The 17,295-nt window shown below is 33.9% G+C and overlaps 2 protein-coding genes across 2 annotated transcripts in view; both read right to left on the reverse strand.

Moving 5' to 3' along the window:
- Window positions 1-9,813: 9,813 nt before the first annotated feature.
- On the reverse strand, window positions 9,814-16,775 carry LOC142352138 (uncharacterized). The gene is made up of 3 exons (XM_075404525.1): window positions 16,746-16,775; window positions 10,976-11,229; window positions 9,814-10,608 (listed from the first exon to the last, which is right to left on the reverse strand). The coding sequence occupies exons 2-3, from the start codon at window positions 11,129-11,131 to the stop codon at window positions 9,904-9,906; spliced, it is 861 nt and encodes a 286-aa protein (XP_075260640.1). The 5' UTR covers window positions 11,132-11,229; window positions 16,746-16,775; the 3' UTR covers window positions 9,814-9,903.
- Window positions 13,466-17,295, reverse strand: part of LOC142352136 (uncharacterized) — an 87,344-nt gene continuing 83,514 nt past the window's right edge. The window contains exon 5 of the transcript XR_012760993.1: window positions 13,466-13,941. The gene's annotated coding sequence lies outside the window, so the exon portion shown is untranslated. The remainder of the gene's footprint in view (window positions 13,942-17,295) is intronic.

Below are 17,295 nucleotides of genomic sequence, written 5' to 3' on the forward strand. Positions count from 1 at the left end.
TGGCCAGAACTTTAAAAAACTGAATTGCATTTGGTGAGAAAACACTTTCTCGTGCAAAGATGTTTCAATATTTTAAAAAGAAAGCAAGCAACAGATTTCAAGATAAAACTGGTTGTAATTGTACAGATTTAAAGTCTTCAGTTGTCCATAACAGACCAATTTTTCAACTTGAGAAATAATAAACGATTTGAATCTGTCGAAAAACAATGGTCAATATTACGGAAACAAAATTGTTTCAAGACAGATTCACAAGAAAACAGACAATAATTGTATTGATAAAATTGTACATTTTGTCATACTTAATATCAAAAATTTTGTTTTCATCAACTTCATGTTGTGTTATGAGTTGATGCTCAGAAGCGCCGAAAAATGAATTTTATTTTTTAATTACATCGAAAGGGAAAGTTTCAATTATCAAATGCCTATAGACTAAACCAAACTAAATCCAGGCTGCAACTAAAAGAAATTTTTTCTCAATTGCCTCAGAAATGTTTGAAACCATTGAAGGAAGACGACTACTGTTTCGTTATTACCACTTTTCCGGAAAAAAAATCAAATAAAATTTTTTGAAATAAGAATGTTTTCTTTATTGTATTCTAACATTTTTTATTTGCGCAAATGAAAAGTATTCTGTAGTGTATTGTTATAAAAATTTGTTTGTCGGGGCCATCTATATGCACATAATGATTACAAAATCATCGGCAGCATTTAGTTTCTAAACGTTGCCCGATTTTTTAAAATTTTCTTTATTTGTGTCGAAAAAAATTGTGCAAATAAACTTTAATTTTTAGTCGGTTTTTTAATGAATCCATCATTTCGTAATACTTCTAGCGACATTGCTAGCCCATAACATAACAACAAACATTAAAGTTTTTTGATTTATTCTTTTGAGATTTGCTGTTGCGGTTGGATTTCTTTTTGTCCTTGTTTGTTAAAACCACTAGCCGCAGCAACAAAAAATTTACGAGACCAGTATTCTTTTTTGCTGTCTTTTGAGTAAACGGCGTTAAAATTATTAAATGAATCTTTAATGATACACTTTCTACTTGATATTTATAATTTAGTGTTCTGAACATAATGAGAAATTAGATCATAGTTTTGGCAAGCCTCGTTCTTGGTGTTTTATTTCTGCAAAACAGCTAGAAATTTTACAACTCTTATGGTTGATTTTTCAGTGATAATCAAGTGAGAAGAACCTTCAAAATTGATTCAAGTTGTTTTAAAATTATATCATTATTTGCCTTAAAGACCGATCGGCCTCGGTGATCAAAAAAATTCTATTTATAATTCCTCTTGCATATCATATTAAACTATTTTATAAAAGAATATTAACCGTTATGTTAACCAAGTTACATGTTTTTAATATAAGTTTTATAAAAGAACTAAGTTCCTTTGTATTTGCATCTCCGAACCTAAACCTTTTTTTTCGTTTAATTGAAGAAGTAACTGAATTCATTTTCATAAATCATCCAATATTTGACTTCATTGCTCCCATATTTTTTATCGCGGATTTTCCCATTTCAACCCTAAATTGCATGAAAATTGGGAGAAGTATTCACGATAAATGTCTCGTTTCATGCATGAAAGCAAAATGGCTTGAATGTAATAGTATGATTGTTATTCGACTCTAATTTATGAAACTCAGTAAACTAAAGTGTTCAATACAAGATTAGGGCGGATGAGCATTGACACCATTTTTCATGTGTAATACGAGTTGTCTGTTATTGCCTTAGATAAACTAATGTAATTTTGAAAAACCTTTCAATCTTTTGAAATGAAAGGTTTCATACGTTGAATGAAGCTTTTTTCACAAGTTTGACGATGAGAGCGTTGGAACTTTGTATGCAAAACACATCAGCGAGTAAACTTGAGTTGTTTTCTAGTTAACTTGCAGTAACAAAAACTCCTTTTTCATTCCAGTCTCAAACTAGCTTAAATGCATCTTCTCTGCTATGATCAATCAATGGTTATTTAGTTCTTGTGAAATTACAACGAACCATCTAGGCAATTCAGGACAAATTTAAAATTACAAGGATATATCGAGGGGAACAAGACCAATTCCGGGTTTGGGTTCGCGAATAATCCCATCTATGGTTCATTCTAATTTCGCATCGCATCAACCAATTGATTGACCATACTTTGCTCCTGTATATTTTTGACGGGCATGGAATACTCTATTACTGTAGAGATTCTATTATGCTTTTGTTATGAACACTTCTGAATCTGGTTTTGGGATTTTTCATACTGAGCTCTGATTCAGAAAAACTAAATTTCCGCTTTAGGTTTATAATGTCTTGCCCGCTGTGTTCTTGACAGTTGTAGCTTTTCCTGCGCTGATTTACATCTTTGTGGTCACCAAAGTAGACTAGGTTTGTCAATCTATTACTGAAGATCCCCTACATTGTACATCCATTCAAGCACTACTCTTCTGCAAAATAACCTCAACATATGTGAAATGCACTACGTTAAACATCGATATAATTTTTAAAATATAACAAAATTCTTAATATAATAATGTAAATGTTTAGCGAATTGGAAAAAAGTTGTTTGAATTTTTTTTTTAAAATGCTAAAATCTCAATTGATATATGGCTTGGCGAGGTAATCTTAGTCGACTTTATTAACTCATTGTCATGTCATTACTTATCAGTTCAAGGTCACAATCCAAATTTTGAATCACAACAACTCTCAGATTATTGGCACCTCATGTGACCACTCTTATGTTGATTTATTATGTGAATCGAAGCCCAAACAATCGGGTTTTCAATTGGATTATTGGAACCCACACAATCGGGTTTTCAATGGTAATACTGAAACCTACACAATTGGGTTTTCAACTTGACATTCAACATTGGAGACGCCTGGATTTCCACGCAATAGTGAGACTGAACCAGTTGAGCAAGCCTGCCAAAAGCAACAGGCGAGGCAGCTGAGTGCAAACCTTTGTTGTCAGTGAGCAGATCTATTCACTTCAAGGTTTTTCTCACCAAATCAGAGAGTCCACCAAATGGTTCAAAAGCCATGGGAATGAATTGAAAACCTATATTGGCACATTGTACGAAGTTACCCCTATCGGTATATAAGTTTTCCGGTTTCAATAACTGGAATGAATCATGGATGGAGTTTTGGTTCAAGGAATCCACTACAATCATTAAATGTAGTCTCAGTTTCGTTCTAATTTTTTTTTGACATAACTGCCGATTTGAAATTGTTTTTATAAATTCTTAGATTTTTTGATGATTCGTAAGTGGAGACTTCAACAGTGGGGGGCGCTCGTCAAATTGTTTTTAGTTGTTTTCCACAATGAACGGTTGCCCGGAAAATACTAGCGTCAGTTCATCTTTGTGATTGGATCTTTATTAGATACAATTACGGGTTAATCGCGTAGTCGATTCCACTTAATTTTCATCAATTAATAGTTGTTCAAATTTTGTATATAAGAAATATGAGGCCATCGCAATTGCAACCTCCAGGCGCAATGAAATTATGTTTCTCTGGATAACTGTTAAACTATGTTAAAATTCCCAGAAGCAAACAATAAATTTAGCATCATTTAGTTCAACATTCACCAGCAAATTAGTGAAGAAAAACGAAGAAGAATTTTCCGAACAATTCACAAAAGATGTTTCAGCTGGACATTTTGTAATTGAGACGTCAGCAAAGAAAGCCTGTATATCTCTAGTGACCAAACAAGATCTCCTCAGAAAATTTTATTGGGTTTATGTTGTTTTGGATAACAATGTAGTTGTTTACGCGCTTTGGTGCAAATTTAACTGTGAAAAATGTTAACTGTGTAATCACATGTGTATATGGGCAACTCAGAACAGATGTTTTAACGTAAAAACTATACTCTACTTTCAAAAATACGCGTGCGCTAGAATGTTGGGTACCTTCACAATGTCATCTGGAGGGTCATGACTGAAAATGCGGGCACTAAGTTGACAAAAAACCACGCAGGATTTTCCATATTCCAATACTCCAATTTACAATCGAACTGAATCACTTTTTTTGACAATTGTTAAAAAGTTTCATACAGTATCGAATATTTTCTTGGTCACTCTGGAAATTGAGAAATTTTTTCCTGTGGCAATCAATCGACCACTTTTTCCTTTGAACGAGTTATGAAGAACAGAAAAAATTATACTGATAATTCTATATTTTTTCAGTTTTTGTTGTTGAATAGCAATAAAATCACAAAAAAGCAAAAACTGTGATGAAAAACAACTAAACGTGTAATCAGGCCCCCATTTAGTGTATCACTATTCCTGATAAAATTTGTAGTTACACTAGATTTTTCCGTTTAATTCAGACGCCTTATTAGAATTTAATCTGATGATAATGCAGTACTATTCTCTTCGTTTTCTAAAGTCATTACCACCCACTTCATTTGGAGAGGAGTTATATACTCAAAAGAATTTTTCATTCTTTCTTCTACTCAATTTTGGTACATCGATTTATTCATTGTAGAGTGTTGTAAGTAGTATCTTTAGATAACGTGATCAGCATAGACTATTTTACACATAATTGCAATCCCAATTATTTGTAGTCAATTCCATTTAATTTTCATCAAAAAACAGTTTTTTCAAATATTTTATATTAAAAAATCTGAGGCCACCGCAATTGCAGTTCCATCCGCAATTAATTTGATTTCTATCGATAATTGCACAACCCAGTTAATATTTCCAGAAACAAAAACCGAATTGAGCATCATTGAGGTAAATGTTCACTTGAGATTTAGTACAGAAAAGGAATGGACGCTGTATATCTCAAGTGGCCAAATTAGTGCTCATCAGACTGTTTTATTACGTTTTTGCTAATGTTTCTGCTGTTTTGGATAACACTGTTGTTCTTTATGTTTTATTGTGCAAAGTTACCTGTGAAAACTGTTAACTGTGTAATCACATGGGTATATGGATAATTAAGAACAGATGTTTTAACTGAAAAAAACATACTCTACTTTCAAAATTGCATGTGCGCAAAAATGTTGGGGACTTCGAAATGTCATCTGAAGGGTCATTACTAAAAAATCTGGCAATAAGTTGGAGAAGAACTTCTAAGCAAGCATTTTTCATATTCTACTATTCCAATATACGATAAAACCCAATCACTTTTTTGACATTTACTTAAAAAGTTTCAGGCAATTTTGAAAATTTTCTGGCAAATTTTTGAACTGAGATTTTTTTACTGTGGCAATCAATCGAGCACTTTTTCCTTTGAACGAGTTATGAAGAACAGAAAAAATTATACTGATAATTCTACATTTTTTTCAGTTTGTGTTGTTGAGTAGCAATAAAATTACAAAAAAGCAGAAATTGTGATGAAAAACAACTTAATGTGTAATCCGGCTCCTCTTCGTGTATCACGATTCCCATAAACATCTGTGGTTACACAAGATTTTCCCGTTTTATTTAGACGCTTTACTAGAATGTAATTTAATGATAATGCAATACAATTCTCTTGGGTTAGATTTAATTTCCAAAATCACTACCACCCACTTCAATTGGGGAGGAACTTTATAATCAAATGTTTTTTCTTCTTTTTTTTCGTTCAGTTTTGGAACATCCACATATTCATTGTAGAGGGTTGTGAGTATCATCATTAGACTCACCAGATCATTAGATTCAGCGTAGACTATATTACACATAATTGCGCATCCCAATTATTTGTCGTCAATTCCATTTAATTTCCATCAAATAAAAAGTTTTTTCAAATATTTTATATTAAAAATCTGAGGCCACCGCAATTGTAAATTCCAGGCGCAATTAATTTGATTTCTATCAATAATTGCACAACCCAGTTAATATTTCCAGAAGCAAAAACAGAATCGAGCATCATTGAGGTAAATGTTCACTTGAGATTTAGTAAAGAAAAGGAATAGAGGAATGGACGCTGTATATCTCAAGTGGCCAAACTAGTACTTATCAGATTGTTTGATTACGTTTCTGCTGATGTTTCTGCTGTTTTGGATAACACAGCAGTTGTTCATGCGCTTCAGTGCAAAGTTAACCGTGCAAAATGTTAACAGTGAAATCACACATGAACGTGTGTAATTGAGAACAGATGTTTTAACATCAGAAATGAACTCTAATTTCAAAAGTGAGTCAGAGTTGAGGTTTTCAGATGAATTTTTGTAAGAAATGCGGTGAATTTTTGCAAGAAATGCAGTGATTGCGATGAATGCGGTGAAAAAGAATAATTCTTTGCATTTCACCTCACTTCTTAGAAAAAATACATTGCACCGAATATTTTGACAAATTAATATAAGAAATGCGTTAGAAGCGGCGAATGCGGTGGAATAAAAAACAATGCGAATAAAAAATTTATTGCCAAATTTACCGCAGTTCTTACAAAAATTCACCGCAATTGTTTTTAATAACGTTTATTGAATGTGATTTTATTTCGCACGAAATATCATAGAAGTAAGTGACAGAGGGAGCAATGAATTAAAAAAAAGCTGTAGACATGCAGGAGGTGCGAGATTCAAACCCGTGTACCCAAGTTTTGTTTTTGTAAGACTTCCGTTGAATACGGTGAAAAATAACAATTCACCGCGATTAACCGAATTAACCGCAAAAGGATATAAAAATTACCTAGTGGAAATTGTTTTCTTCACCGCATTTCACAGCATCTGTTACCAAAGTTTACCGTCAAACTTCAAATCGGGTGTGTGCTAGAAAATTGGGGATCTTCACAATGTCATCTGGAAGTTCATGACTGAAGATTCTGGAACTAAATTGGCAAAAAAGACCTCCACGCAAGCTCTTCTCATATTGCAAGCAATCAAACTCAAACAGCTTTTTGACAAGTGTCAATAAATTCACGCAATTTTTTCTTTTCTGTAAATCGTGGAACTTATAATTTTTTCTTGTGGCAATCAATTAAGCATATTTTCGTGTAAAGAAATGATGGAGAATGTAAACGACAGATGCTTATTTTTCTGTTTGTGTAGTTAAAAAATAATGAAATCACGAAAATGCAAAAACTGTCATGAAAACAACTAAATCATGCCCATGTTTCCCAAAAAGTTGTGTGATTACGCTAAAATTTTCCGCTTAATTTAGACGCTTTTTTTCGAATGCATTCAAACAAAAGAGCAGTAATCTTTTCTTAGGTGGGATCTAAATTCCAAAAACTTTCTGACGCACTTAAGTGGGGGAGGAACTATATACTGAAATGGGTTTTTTCTTCTTTCGTTCAATTTAGACAGTTGTGAGTGGTATCCTTAGATAACTTGTCCTGCGTGCGTAGAATCCATAATTGAAAAGATTTTTTTATAAAAGTCGTGGTGTAAAAATTGGTGAACATTTGACTGTTTTTTGTTGCCTTGTTCATCTTTTCCGTACTTTTACGCCATTTTTTGGCAATTGTGCTGACAATTATTTAGAAATTGTTTGCAAGTGTTTGCTTGGTTTTACCTCTGGCAATCTCTAGCGACAGAGGAATGGGAATGATGTAGCAATGTTTGCTACATTTTTCAAAACTCAAACTTTATTAACAAAAATGACACAAAATTGGCTTCTTTAGTCCATTTTTTGATAGAACTCGCCGGATTGACACACCTAAAAAATGGTAAAAACTCTTCGTTCTCTCCAAAAAACAGCTATTTTTAGATGCGCATCCTTTCAGACTGAAACGTTTGAGTTGATTGCAGGTCTAAGCGGCTGAATAAAACATATACTGATTTCTGTCGATAATTAAAGTATCTCAAATTTGAAATCAATTGTTTTAAGAAAAATTTGGACGTAATTTTTAATTTTGCAATTTGCTGTTCTATTTGTCGACTTGTTACATAGTCGCATTAATTACAGGTCTCATATTACTTTATTTGGCGTTTCAAAAAAGGCACAATTCAATGCTTTTAGTGCAATGCTTTTTGTTTCAACGTCTTCGACACCAATTTTTTACTGAAATTGAATTTAAAACTTGTTTTCTTTCTGTTTTTGTCGTTCTTTTTGTTTTTTCTTCTTTTTCGTCTATATATGTTGTTTGTTTTTGTTAACCTACATTTCAGTCTGGATAATGACAGGTCTCAATGCCTTAATATGAAAGATTGAATGAACACATTCTTAATTGTTTCAGTTAATTTTGAAACATTTTCATTATTTGAAAATATTTGTAACAAAAGAAAAGTATTTTCGAATTTAGCAGTTTTTGTTTTTTTGTCGAATTTTTGCCGAGTTATTAAAGATTGGCCCATGATTTTCGCCATCTGAAAGTCACTTTGTTTAGTTTTATTTGACGCCCTTTCGACTTTGTCATTGAGAATTTTTTTCATAAAAAAGACATTGAGTTTTGGATGCATATAGTGTTTGTTGTTGCAGAGGTATACCCAAATTGTCACCGGCAAATATGCCCGATCTGTGTATCTCGCGTTTCTTTCTCCTATGTAAACACATTGAAAATGCAGCAATATTGCGAAAACTAGCTAATTGAGCAAAAACTGGCAAAACTTTAAGGGAATTGCGCTACCCGAGTTTGCAAAATTGTCAAAATTTTAACCGCGGAATTAAAGTACAAGCTATGTATCCTATTTTTTGCGCGGTATGTATCACGAATCTGCTCGATTTATGTATCTCTCTTTCACGCGTAACGTAATTCGATTTCGCACTATAATCCGTAATTAAGCCTAACTTAATGCGCGTTTTTGAGCATAAATTTGGTTATTAAAGCTTTATTACTACATCTAGTACTTTATTACTACTTTATTAGAACTTATTAATGCGTATTACTTAAAAATGGGTATGACTTATTAAGAGGTAATACTACTTAATACTACTTTATTACTACTTTTAGTACTTTGTTACCACTTATTACTACTTATGAGTACTATTTATTACTACTAAATAAAATCGGCCAGTTTCTCATTGATAAACAAAGCCTCTGATGAGCGAAAAATTTTTTGAAAAACATCAGTTTTTGGGGCGCAGAGACGTACACCATCTATATATATATATATATATATATATATATATTTATATATATATATATATATATATATATATAGATATACATATATATATATATATAAATATATATATATATATATATATATATATATATATGTATATATGTATCTATATATATATATATATATATATATATATATATATATATATATATATAAAATTGATTGTATTTAAATCGATTTAAAGCTTTGAAAGCGTCAATTAAATCTTAATATAGTGCTTATTACAAAGCATTGAATCACTTTGCATGCTCAAAAAGCGCGCGCTTAATTAGGCTCAATATCGGATAGGAGATACTTTAATTCAATTAATGGTTATCTAAAATGATCGGAAACGTGCTACAAGACTTGTCACCTATTTTAAATTTTTGAAATATTTATTTTTCTCAAAAATGGCGTAACTCCTTTTCTGAAAACTGAGATAAAAAGGATATCTCCTAATTTCGTTCATTTTATGTATCTAATTTTCGAGTGAATTTTACTACGGCGGAAATTTTGTTGTATACTTCTGCGGTGTAATGCACCTTAGTCAGTTGGGCGCAATTTTTTGTTCATACGCCAATTATTTTTGAACTTTATTTGAATATTTGAAAGTTTTCCATTGCTTCCTGTTTTGGTAGACCGCTAAACAAAATGTGAATGAGTGGAGTCGGAACCTTATGTGCGAACGCACATCACCGAGCCCCCTTGTTTTAACCTATAATTGCTTCCTTCAAAATCAAGAACTGGGTGGTTGGAAACAGATATCAAAAATGTATCACTTAATGTTGCAAACAGTCACTTAACAAAGTTGATATACATACCTGCCTTTTCTGTAAATCTTTCCCAATCGAATGCAAAACTTTATAAAGGATCTTAGTGAACAATTATTTTGCAATTTAAACAAAATAGACAGCAGAATACAAATATTTTGAAATAAAATTTTAAGCAATTCAAACTTTAAGTCATTCCTCTTCCCTTTGGTCCGCATGAGGGAGCCAAAACACCCACCAATTTGCTACTGGATGTAACGTATCCAGAGTAGGTGACTATTATCCTTTCTGCAATATCCTGCAGCCTCTTTTCCACCACATACACCAAATATGAACCCATTTGTGTGAACGCCTTCCTCTTAAACATGTCAATGTCGATGGCTCCGAAGAAAGGGTGATTTCTGAAGTATTTTCTGATAGCTTTGAAGTGGGAACTGTTTTCGGGCATATTTGTCATCAAGTAAACAATTTCATTTTTATGAGGAACTCCGAATGATGCAATTTTGTCAACAATTTCTGTTTCGTTCAGCTTTTCTAACACGCAGGGTTTGTCTCCGGCTCTTATATGCATTACTGTGAGATTGAAGGGACCTTTCAAACCAAACTTTTCGGCAGCGTGTTTGAACAGATCGAATTTGATCTTTTTGGCGGCAGTCTTTACAAAACGAGAAGGCACTCTTGTCCCTTTCACTAGCTTCAAATTGGTGACCTTGGGCTCAGAATAGACTGAGGAGTTATGTAACTTCATGTGAACTATCATACCGTGGCAATTACGAGTTGGTGGACAACTTGTAGCTCCCTTTCCGTATTCTATTGTCAAAATACTGGTGTTGGGTTTCAATCTCGCTTGGTTTTTCCGTAAATATCTCACTCGACATTTGAAGTTTCCTTCCTGAAAAATGCACAATTTTTGTTGGAGCCGAAACGATTGATTTCTATGTTTTCAAGAAAAAATAAATGATTTCATAGCAAGGTGCTAGAAAAGTTTCATCAAAAGAATTCTCAAGTTGAAATATTGCGCAACACGAAAAATAGTTTCTTTTTCAAAATCAAACTCGTAAATTGCACGACTAATACCAATCGTGAAACTTACATATCAATGGATATGATTCGAATTTGCGTAGCGCCATTTACAAAGTTATAAGGATATTTTGTTTTCTGCTGTTTGATGCCACAAGGAATCTTGCTTTTAAAAGTTAAATCCTACAATTAAAATGCATCATGTGATGAAAAAATGATGCATGTGAACAAAAAATTACCTGTTTAACACGCATCTGATACGTCAACTTGGAAAGATCGAGAAAATTTCCAAACTGCCAACCCATAATAAATATCTGCTGGGTTGAATTGGGATTGTGTTTTGCCCTGAGACTGGGAGTGTAGTCTATGAGTGTCCTGTTTAGCCGGATTGCCATTTGACAGGCATAATTGAAATCATGCTGCTTATGATTGAATCCAGCGCCACCCGCAACATCCTGCTACGATATCTCGTTGAAGAAATTATCGGCTTTAACTAGATTTGAAGAAAAAATAATTGTTTACCAAGTCAGGGTTTTTAATATGAGTCAAACCCTGTTCTTCTCAAAGACAACAACTTGGTTTGTTTTATTATTATTGAACAACAAAAAATGTGATTATTCACTTCTAAGAAAAATAAGTTTGATTCACGTCATTAAAACTGATTAGCAAATATCACACAATTATAAACCGTCAGATTATTCATAGATTTCTACACTACACATCTCTACTAAGTAGTTTTTGAATAAATTGAATTATTGATATTGAAAAAATTGTAAACGAAATTTTTTAAAAAAAGGAACTACTATGTAATTTAAGTTAACTTAAGCCACAAAACCTGCAAATTAACTTTTATTGTTAAATTTGATCGACTTGATATTATTAGTGAGCATTTCCTTCATTTAGTAGAATGATTAAGCATAGAATTTCTGTTCGACGTAAAAACTAGAAGACACAATTACGGAATAAAAGGAATAAAAGAAGATGAAAACTGTGCACTCAACTTAACAAATACTTTTCGCTGTTATTAAACTTTCAAAATTTGGCAAAGACAAAATGACTATAGGTTTTTGATATATCAACCAAGTTTTGAAACCATTACTATCAATGCACTCAAATTTTACTATAAAATTTTCTATCCCCCCAGGTTGACGTCCCATCCTGAAGTGGCTTCGGATCAGACCCAAGTCCAAAACACACGGTGTGTTTCCAGACCAAAAATACAGGGTATGGTATTTAGTATTTAGTTCGAGCGCACAGTAGTATTATCAGGGGTCACTTTGGTCTGAGGATGGTCTAATCAGAAGTTAATTGGAGCACACAAACGTCTGCACAATGCTCTGGACAATATCTGGACCGCGCATGACAATGTGTAGAAAATGGTCTGATCAGTGGCATCTTTGGTCAGAGGTTCACTCTAGCGAAAATTGTCTGAAGAATTGTCTGAACAATAGTCTGGATATGGTCTGGATCATGGTCGCACAAAAGTCTGGAGAATGATTTGATTTTGGTCTTATCAGAGGACATTTCCGTCTACAATGTCTGATCAAAGACAACTTCGAGCGCACTCCGCGCGCACACAACTATGCTGTGTTTCGACCACAACTAGGTTACTTTGGTCTGGAATGGTCAGATTAGAGGTCAATTCCGGATGACCCCTCAACCTTGGCGAAACACATAGCATCAACAAAAATATATAACTTTTCGTTCCAATGAAAAATTATGTCTGCAGAAGTATTTGCTCAATTTGAATGAATATGTATGCACGTATTTGATCTCAAACGTGGTACGATATGTTGCCCAGGTTTAGATGCGCGACCCTAGGCAGCTCTGATCTGACCATTTGCCAGACTTTGCCCTCTGATCAGACCGTAGTGCGACCATTGTCCAACCATTTTGCGACACAAGCGTTTCCCAGACCATGTATTTTGGGTCGCACAACGCCACCAGTGTGCGACCCAAATGGTCTGATCAGAGCAGTCTAGGGTCGCGCGCCTAAACCTGAGTGTACTCTTCTCTTGTTTCCAAAATATTTTACATTTTTCTTCGAGTCCAATTGTGTGAATCCGTCCCTCTTTGATTTTTATCGGTTGCTTTGTATGTTTCTTTGGTTGTTACAGTTAGAATTTTTGGAGGAGAAATATTATTAAAGTTAAAGAGGAATATTATTTGGAGTTATAGTTCCCATTATCTATTCCTGCTGAAAGCTGTAACCAAATATAACTTTAACTGCCATTATTTCAGCTAAAAATTATATTGTGCCAAAATTTATTCTGCTGAAAATTTTACTGATTTTGTTTTAATGTGGCTGTACTATATATGCCCTACTAGTTGTGCGAATAAACTACCAATCGTGATCTCTGATTTCAACGAGATAAAATTCCTTGAATGTTATGAATTGATCGTTTCTTTGGCAAAATGGCAATTGATCCGAATCCGTAGAGGCAGAATTCATAACGTGTTCTCGACTGATTTCCTTTTGCTCTGAAGAGCGCCCAAAAAAATTTAAAATAAATGTGAAAGAACCATTTGAGTTCCTGGTCACGTGAAATAATTGACAGTAGCCTGTGAAATTAACTAGTAAAAGAGCAACTATGACTGAAAGAGTAACAAAAAGAGGTAATTGGTATCTGAAATTTTTATAAAACATATCAACACCACCAGTAAAGAGTGATGTCAAGTCGAACAGATTTTTTAATTTAATTTCATTTTTCGGCATTCAAAACTGCTGAATTTTTTAAGTCCATGATTGGAATAACAAACGATTATGACTTAATTTTGCTTATAATAGGTAAGCGTGTAACAGTGTTTATTTCAAATCAGTAATAATAATTATGCAACTCAAAATTTTAATCGCAAGACCAGTGCCAGAAATTAAAAAGATATAATTAACTTGAAGAATTTTTGAATGGAAGCATAATTTTTGTGGAAAAAAATTGTCGAAATTGATTCTATTTTTTTAATGGTTTTCAATAATGTATAAAGCGAAACCTGGTGACAATAACAAAGAGAGATCTAATAAATGCTTTGGAAAAAAAATGACTGCTTATCAAAAATTTTTTAACAATTTTTACTTTGTAGGTCAATGAAGGATAAATTTGAAAACCTCTCGAAAAACGCTGTTATTCATCTCGCTATCGAAGTGGTGGAGAAATTTAAAAGAAAAATGATTAAACATGGAAATATAAAATTTTTTTAGATGTCCAATCTTTGGGTAAATAAAATTATTAATATCAAACTGCAAACCACAATCGAATTTCTAATGAATCTTAAGTCAAGAAGGTTGAAAGATTAGTGTTTTTCATACAGGGTGGGTCAGTTTTAGAAATAAATATCCTCAACGCCACAAATTACAAAACTTATGAAAATTTTATACATAAAGAACCACTCATGGGTATAATATACAAACGAATTCTTATCCCTAGGTCAGAAATTGTTGGTTTTAAACTTAAGAAAACCGTGAGTATGTTTGCTTTTAAATAAACAAAAAAACGAAAGAATTTTTCTTCGCTGTTATCAGTCTGTTCGGTTTTTTACGTGTAGGATATCGTCTCTACTCTCAATTTCGAGCGAGCCGATTTGTATGGTTTCAAACGCAAGACATTACGATGCAGAGGTATACCCAAATCGTCCCGGGCAGATATGCCCGATGTGTGTATCTCGTGTTTGTTTTTACTATGTTAATACATTGAAAGTGGTACAATATTGCGGAAAAAAGCTACTTTAGCAGAAACCGGCAAAATCGAAGGGAATATCGTATCCCGTGTTCGCAAGTGTCCTAATTTTAGCCGCGAAATACAAGTACAAACATAATAACCTATTTTCCGCGCGACTTGTATCACGCATCCGCTCAATTTACGTATCGATTTTTCTCACGCAATGTAGCTCGATTTTGTATATAATCCGCAAATAAGCCTAATTTAATGCGCTTCGAGCAGAAAAGTGATTATTAAAGCTTTATTTTTACTTTTGTTAAAGGAAACCATTAATCGAGATGGCGTGTTTATTACCTGTTTGTGAAAAAAAATGAGGAATTATCTAAATGCTGATTATACGGAGAAGTATGTAATTGCTAAGCTGAAAATTTTGCAACGCAAAGAAATTAGGGTATCGCATCTTTTACCTTAATTCAAAAAGAATTAAAGCTGCATTCAATACGGAAGACACCATTTTCGGTTTCGAGATTTGACAGTGAAAATAGATTCGGCCACTTCCACCTTGACAAACAAAGCCTTTTTTCAGAGAGGGATTTTTCGGAAAAAAATCAATTTTTGTTGCACTGGGACGTACACCATATATGCCACAAAATAGATTCGACCAGTGAAAATAGATTTGGCCAATGAAAATAGATTTCACTAGTGAAAATAGATTCGGCCACACCCACATTGACAAACAAAGCCTTTTTTGGACAATGAAAATAGATTTGATCAGTGAAACAAGACTCGGCCACTCCCACGTTGACAAACAAAGCCTTTTTTCAGACAGGGATTTTTCGGAAAAAAAATCAGTTTTTGTGACACTGGGACGTACACCATATATGCCACAAAATAGATTCGACCAGTCAAAATAGATTTGGCCAATGAAAATAGATTTCACTAGTGAAAATAGATTCGGCCGCTCCCACATTGACAAACAAAGCCTTTTTGGCCAATGAAAATAGATTTAATCAGTGAAACAAGATTCGGCCACTCCCACATTGACAAACAAAGCCTTTTTTCAGAGAGGGATTTTTCGGAAAAAAATCAGTTTTTGTGGCACTGGGACGTACATCCTATATTTCACTAAATAGGTACGGCCAGTACCACATTGACCGTCACTTGGCTGCATTCGGTGGCCTATCGAGCTGAAAAAGTTAAGCATTTGTCAGAAAATTTAATTAAGATTCTAAATCTAAATGTCACTAAAATAAACAACATAGAAAATACACACAAGGATTGCTGACACAATGATTGTTGAAAATGTCTTGACTGGTACCGTAAGCATTTGAAAAATGAGGCAATTTTGTGTCTATTAACGGAACCCGAAAGACATGATTGTGAGTTATTCTTAAAAAGCGCCCTTTACAGGTTTGTAGGTGCGGGTGGTTGAGTAGGTGGGGGGAGGTAGACGATTAAACGCCCCCCCCCCCCTCCTCACCTTAGTTAGCTTATATTTTTTTCGCTCCCCAGGCGCACGGGCTATTTTTTTACATAGTAACGTGCTATTTGACAAAAAAGTTGAAACTGTGGGGGGAGGGGGCTGCAAAAAACACTAGCGGGGGGAGTGATCAAAACAGAATAGATCCATAAGTTTACTTTAAATACTGGTGGCGGTCAAGCAAGCTGATAGGCAAGCAAGCCGAATTTTGAAAATGAGGTCAAGTAAGCCGAAAAATTTTCGGATACCGGTATTTTAAGTTGCCCTTGGCGGGCCGATGGGCGCGCTTCGCGCGCGTCGCGGCTTCGCCGCGATAACCGGCCGCTATTTCCGGATTACATCCCACAGCGGATGAGAGGCATGGCCATGGACAGCGGTCTGCTGAGGCCCGTACTCACTAGATGTCTAAAAATTGACGCATTTTTTGTTTCTTTGGTGCATTGGAATACATTATGCACTATAATACAACGAGCAGTATTGATTGTAACGGCTGATAATGTATTATTTCTGATAGATTACATAACTATTACATAACTTTCGGCTTGCTTGCCTATCGGCTTATTTTGCATTCGCCTAAATACTATTACATAATATTTTCTTAAAGAAAAGCTTTTATAAAATATGTAGGTTCAGGTTTGAAAGATTTCATGGATTTGATGAGGAGGTAGTAATTTAGAGTCTGAAATAACTTTGTGTGTCCCCCCCCCCCCGTACGTTTGTGCACCCCCTCCCCCCCCCCCCCCCCCCCCGTTACAGAGCACGTGTCCTTAATTATGTAAAAAATGGCACGTGCTTCTGGGAGTGCAAGTAATATGCACCCACTAAGCTGGGAGGCACAAACGGAAAAGATCCAAATGAAATAACCAGATGACGCACACAGATTTTTTCATAGTTGAGAGATGAAAAAGATCCTCTGTACATAAATGTTTATATATTAAAACTGTTCCATAAATGCCAGTATTCCTTGTTTTGCAATGTTCTCATTATTCAACCTCAGAATGTCGTCCTTGATAACAATGAAAAGGCAATCCTTATAGAAACATGTGCAGTTGAAGTGACCATACCCATTCAATTATAACAACTGCTATATAATTAAAGACAGGACAGCTTCATTGATCAATTCAAAAAATAAATCCTTGATCAATGTGCAAGAAACAAAAACTACAAAAACTATAACAATGTGATACAATTTACCTTTGTGTAAATAATTATTTGATCTAATAAGGTAACTTGATAATGAAATTTATTAAAATTTCATTGTCTGAAAATGAGCAAAAAATTTTTAAAGCACATTTAACTTGTGTTTTTACTTAACTAAGTTAACAAAAAAAAAACAAATTGGAATCATGATGAGGCCAAGTTTTTCATATGAATTTCATCCTTCTAATATCAAACTCTTAGGATCTTTTCCGTTTGTGCCCCCCCC

The sequence above is a fragment of the Convolutriloba macropyga genome, chromosome 13 (genome assembly GCF_964194025.1).
Source record: "Convolutriloba macropyga chromosome 13, txConMacr16.3, whole genome shotgun sequence".
Classification (NCBI taxonomy): domain Eukaryota; kingdom Metazoa; phylum Xenacoelomorpha; order Acoela; family Convolutidae; genus Convolutriloba; species Convolutriloba macropyga.

Coding starts and splice junctions, on each gene's coding strand:
- LOC142352138 (XM_075404525.1), bottom strand. CDS start 11,131: ATGGCAATCCGGCTAAACAGGACACTCATAGACTACACTCCCAGTCTC. Junction 10,609..10,975: donor ATCAGATGCGTGTTAAACAG/GTAATTTTTTGT, acceptor TGCATTTTTCAG/GAAGGAAACTTCAAATGTCG.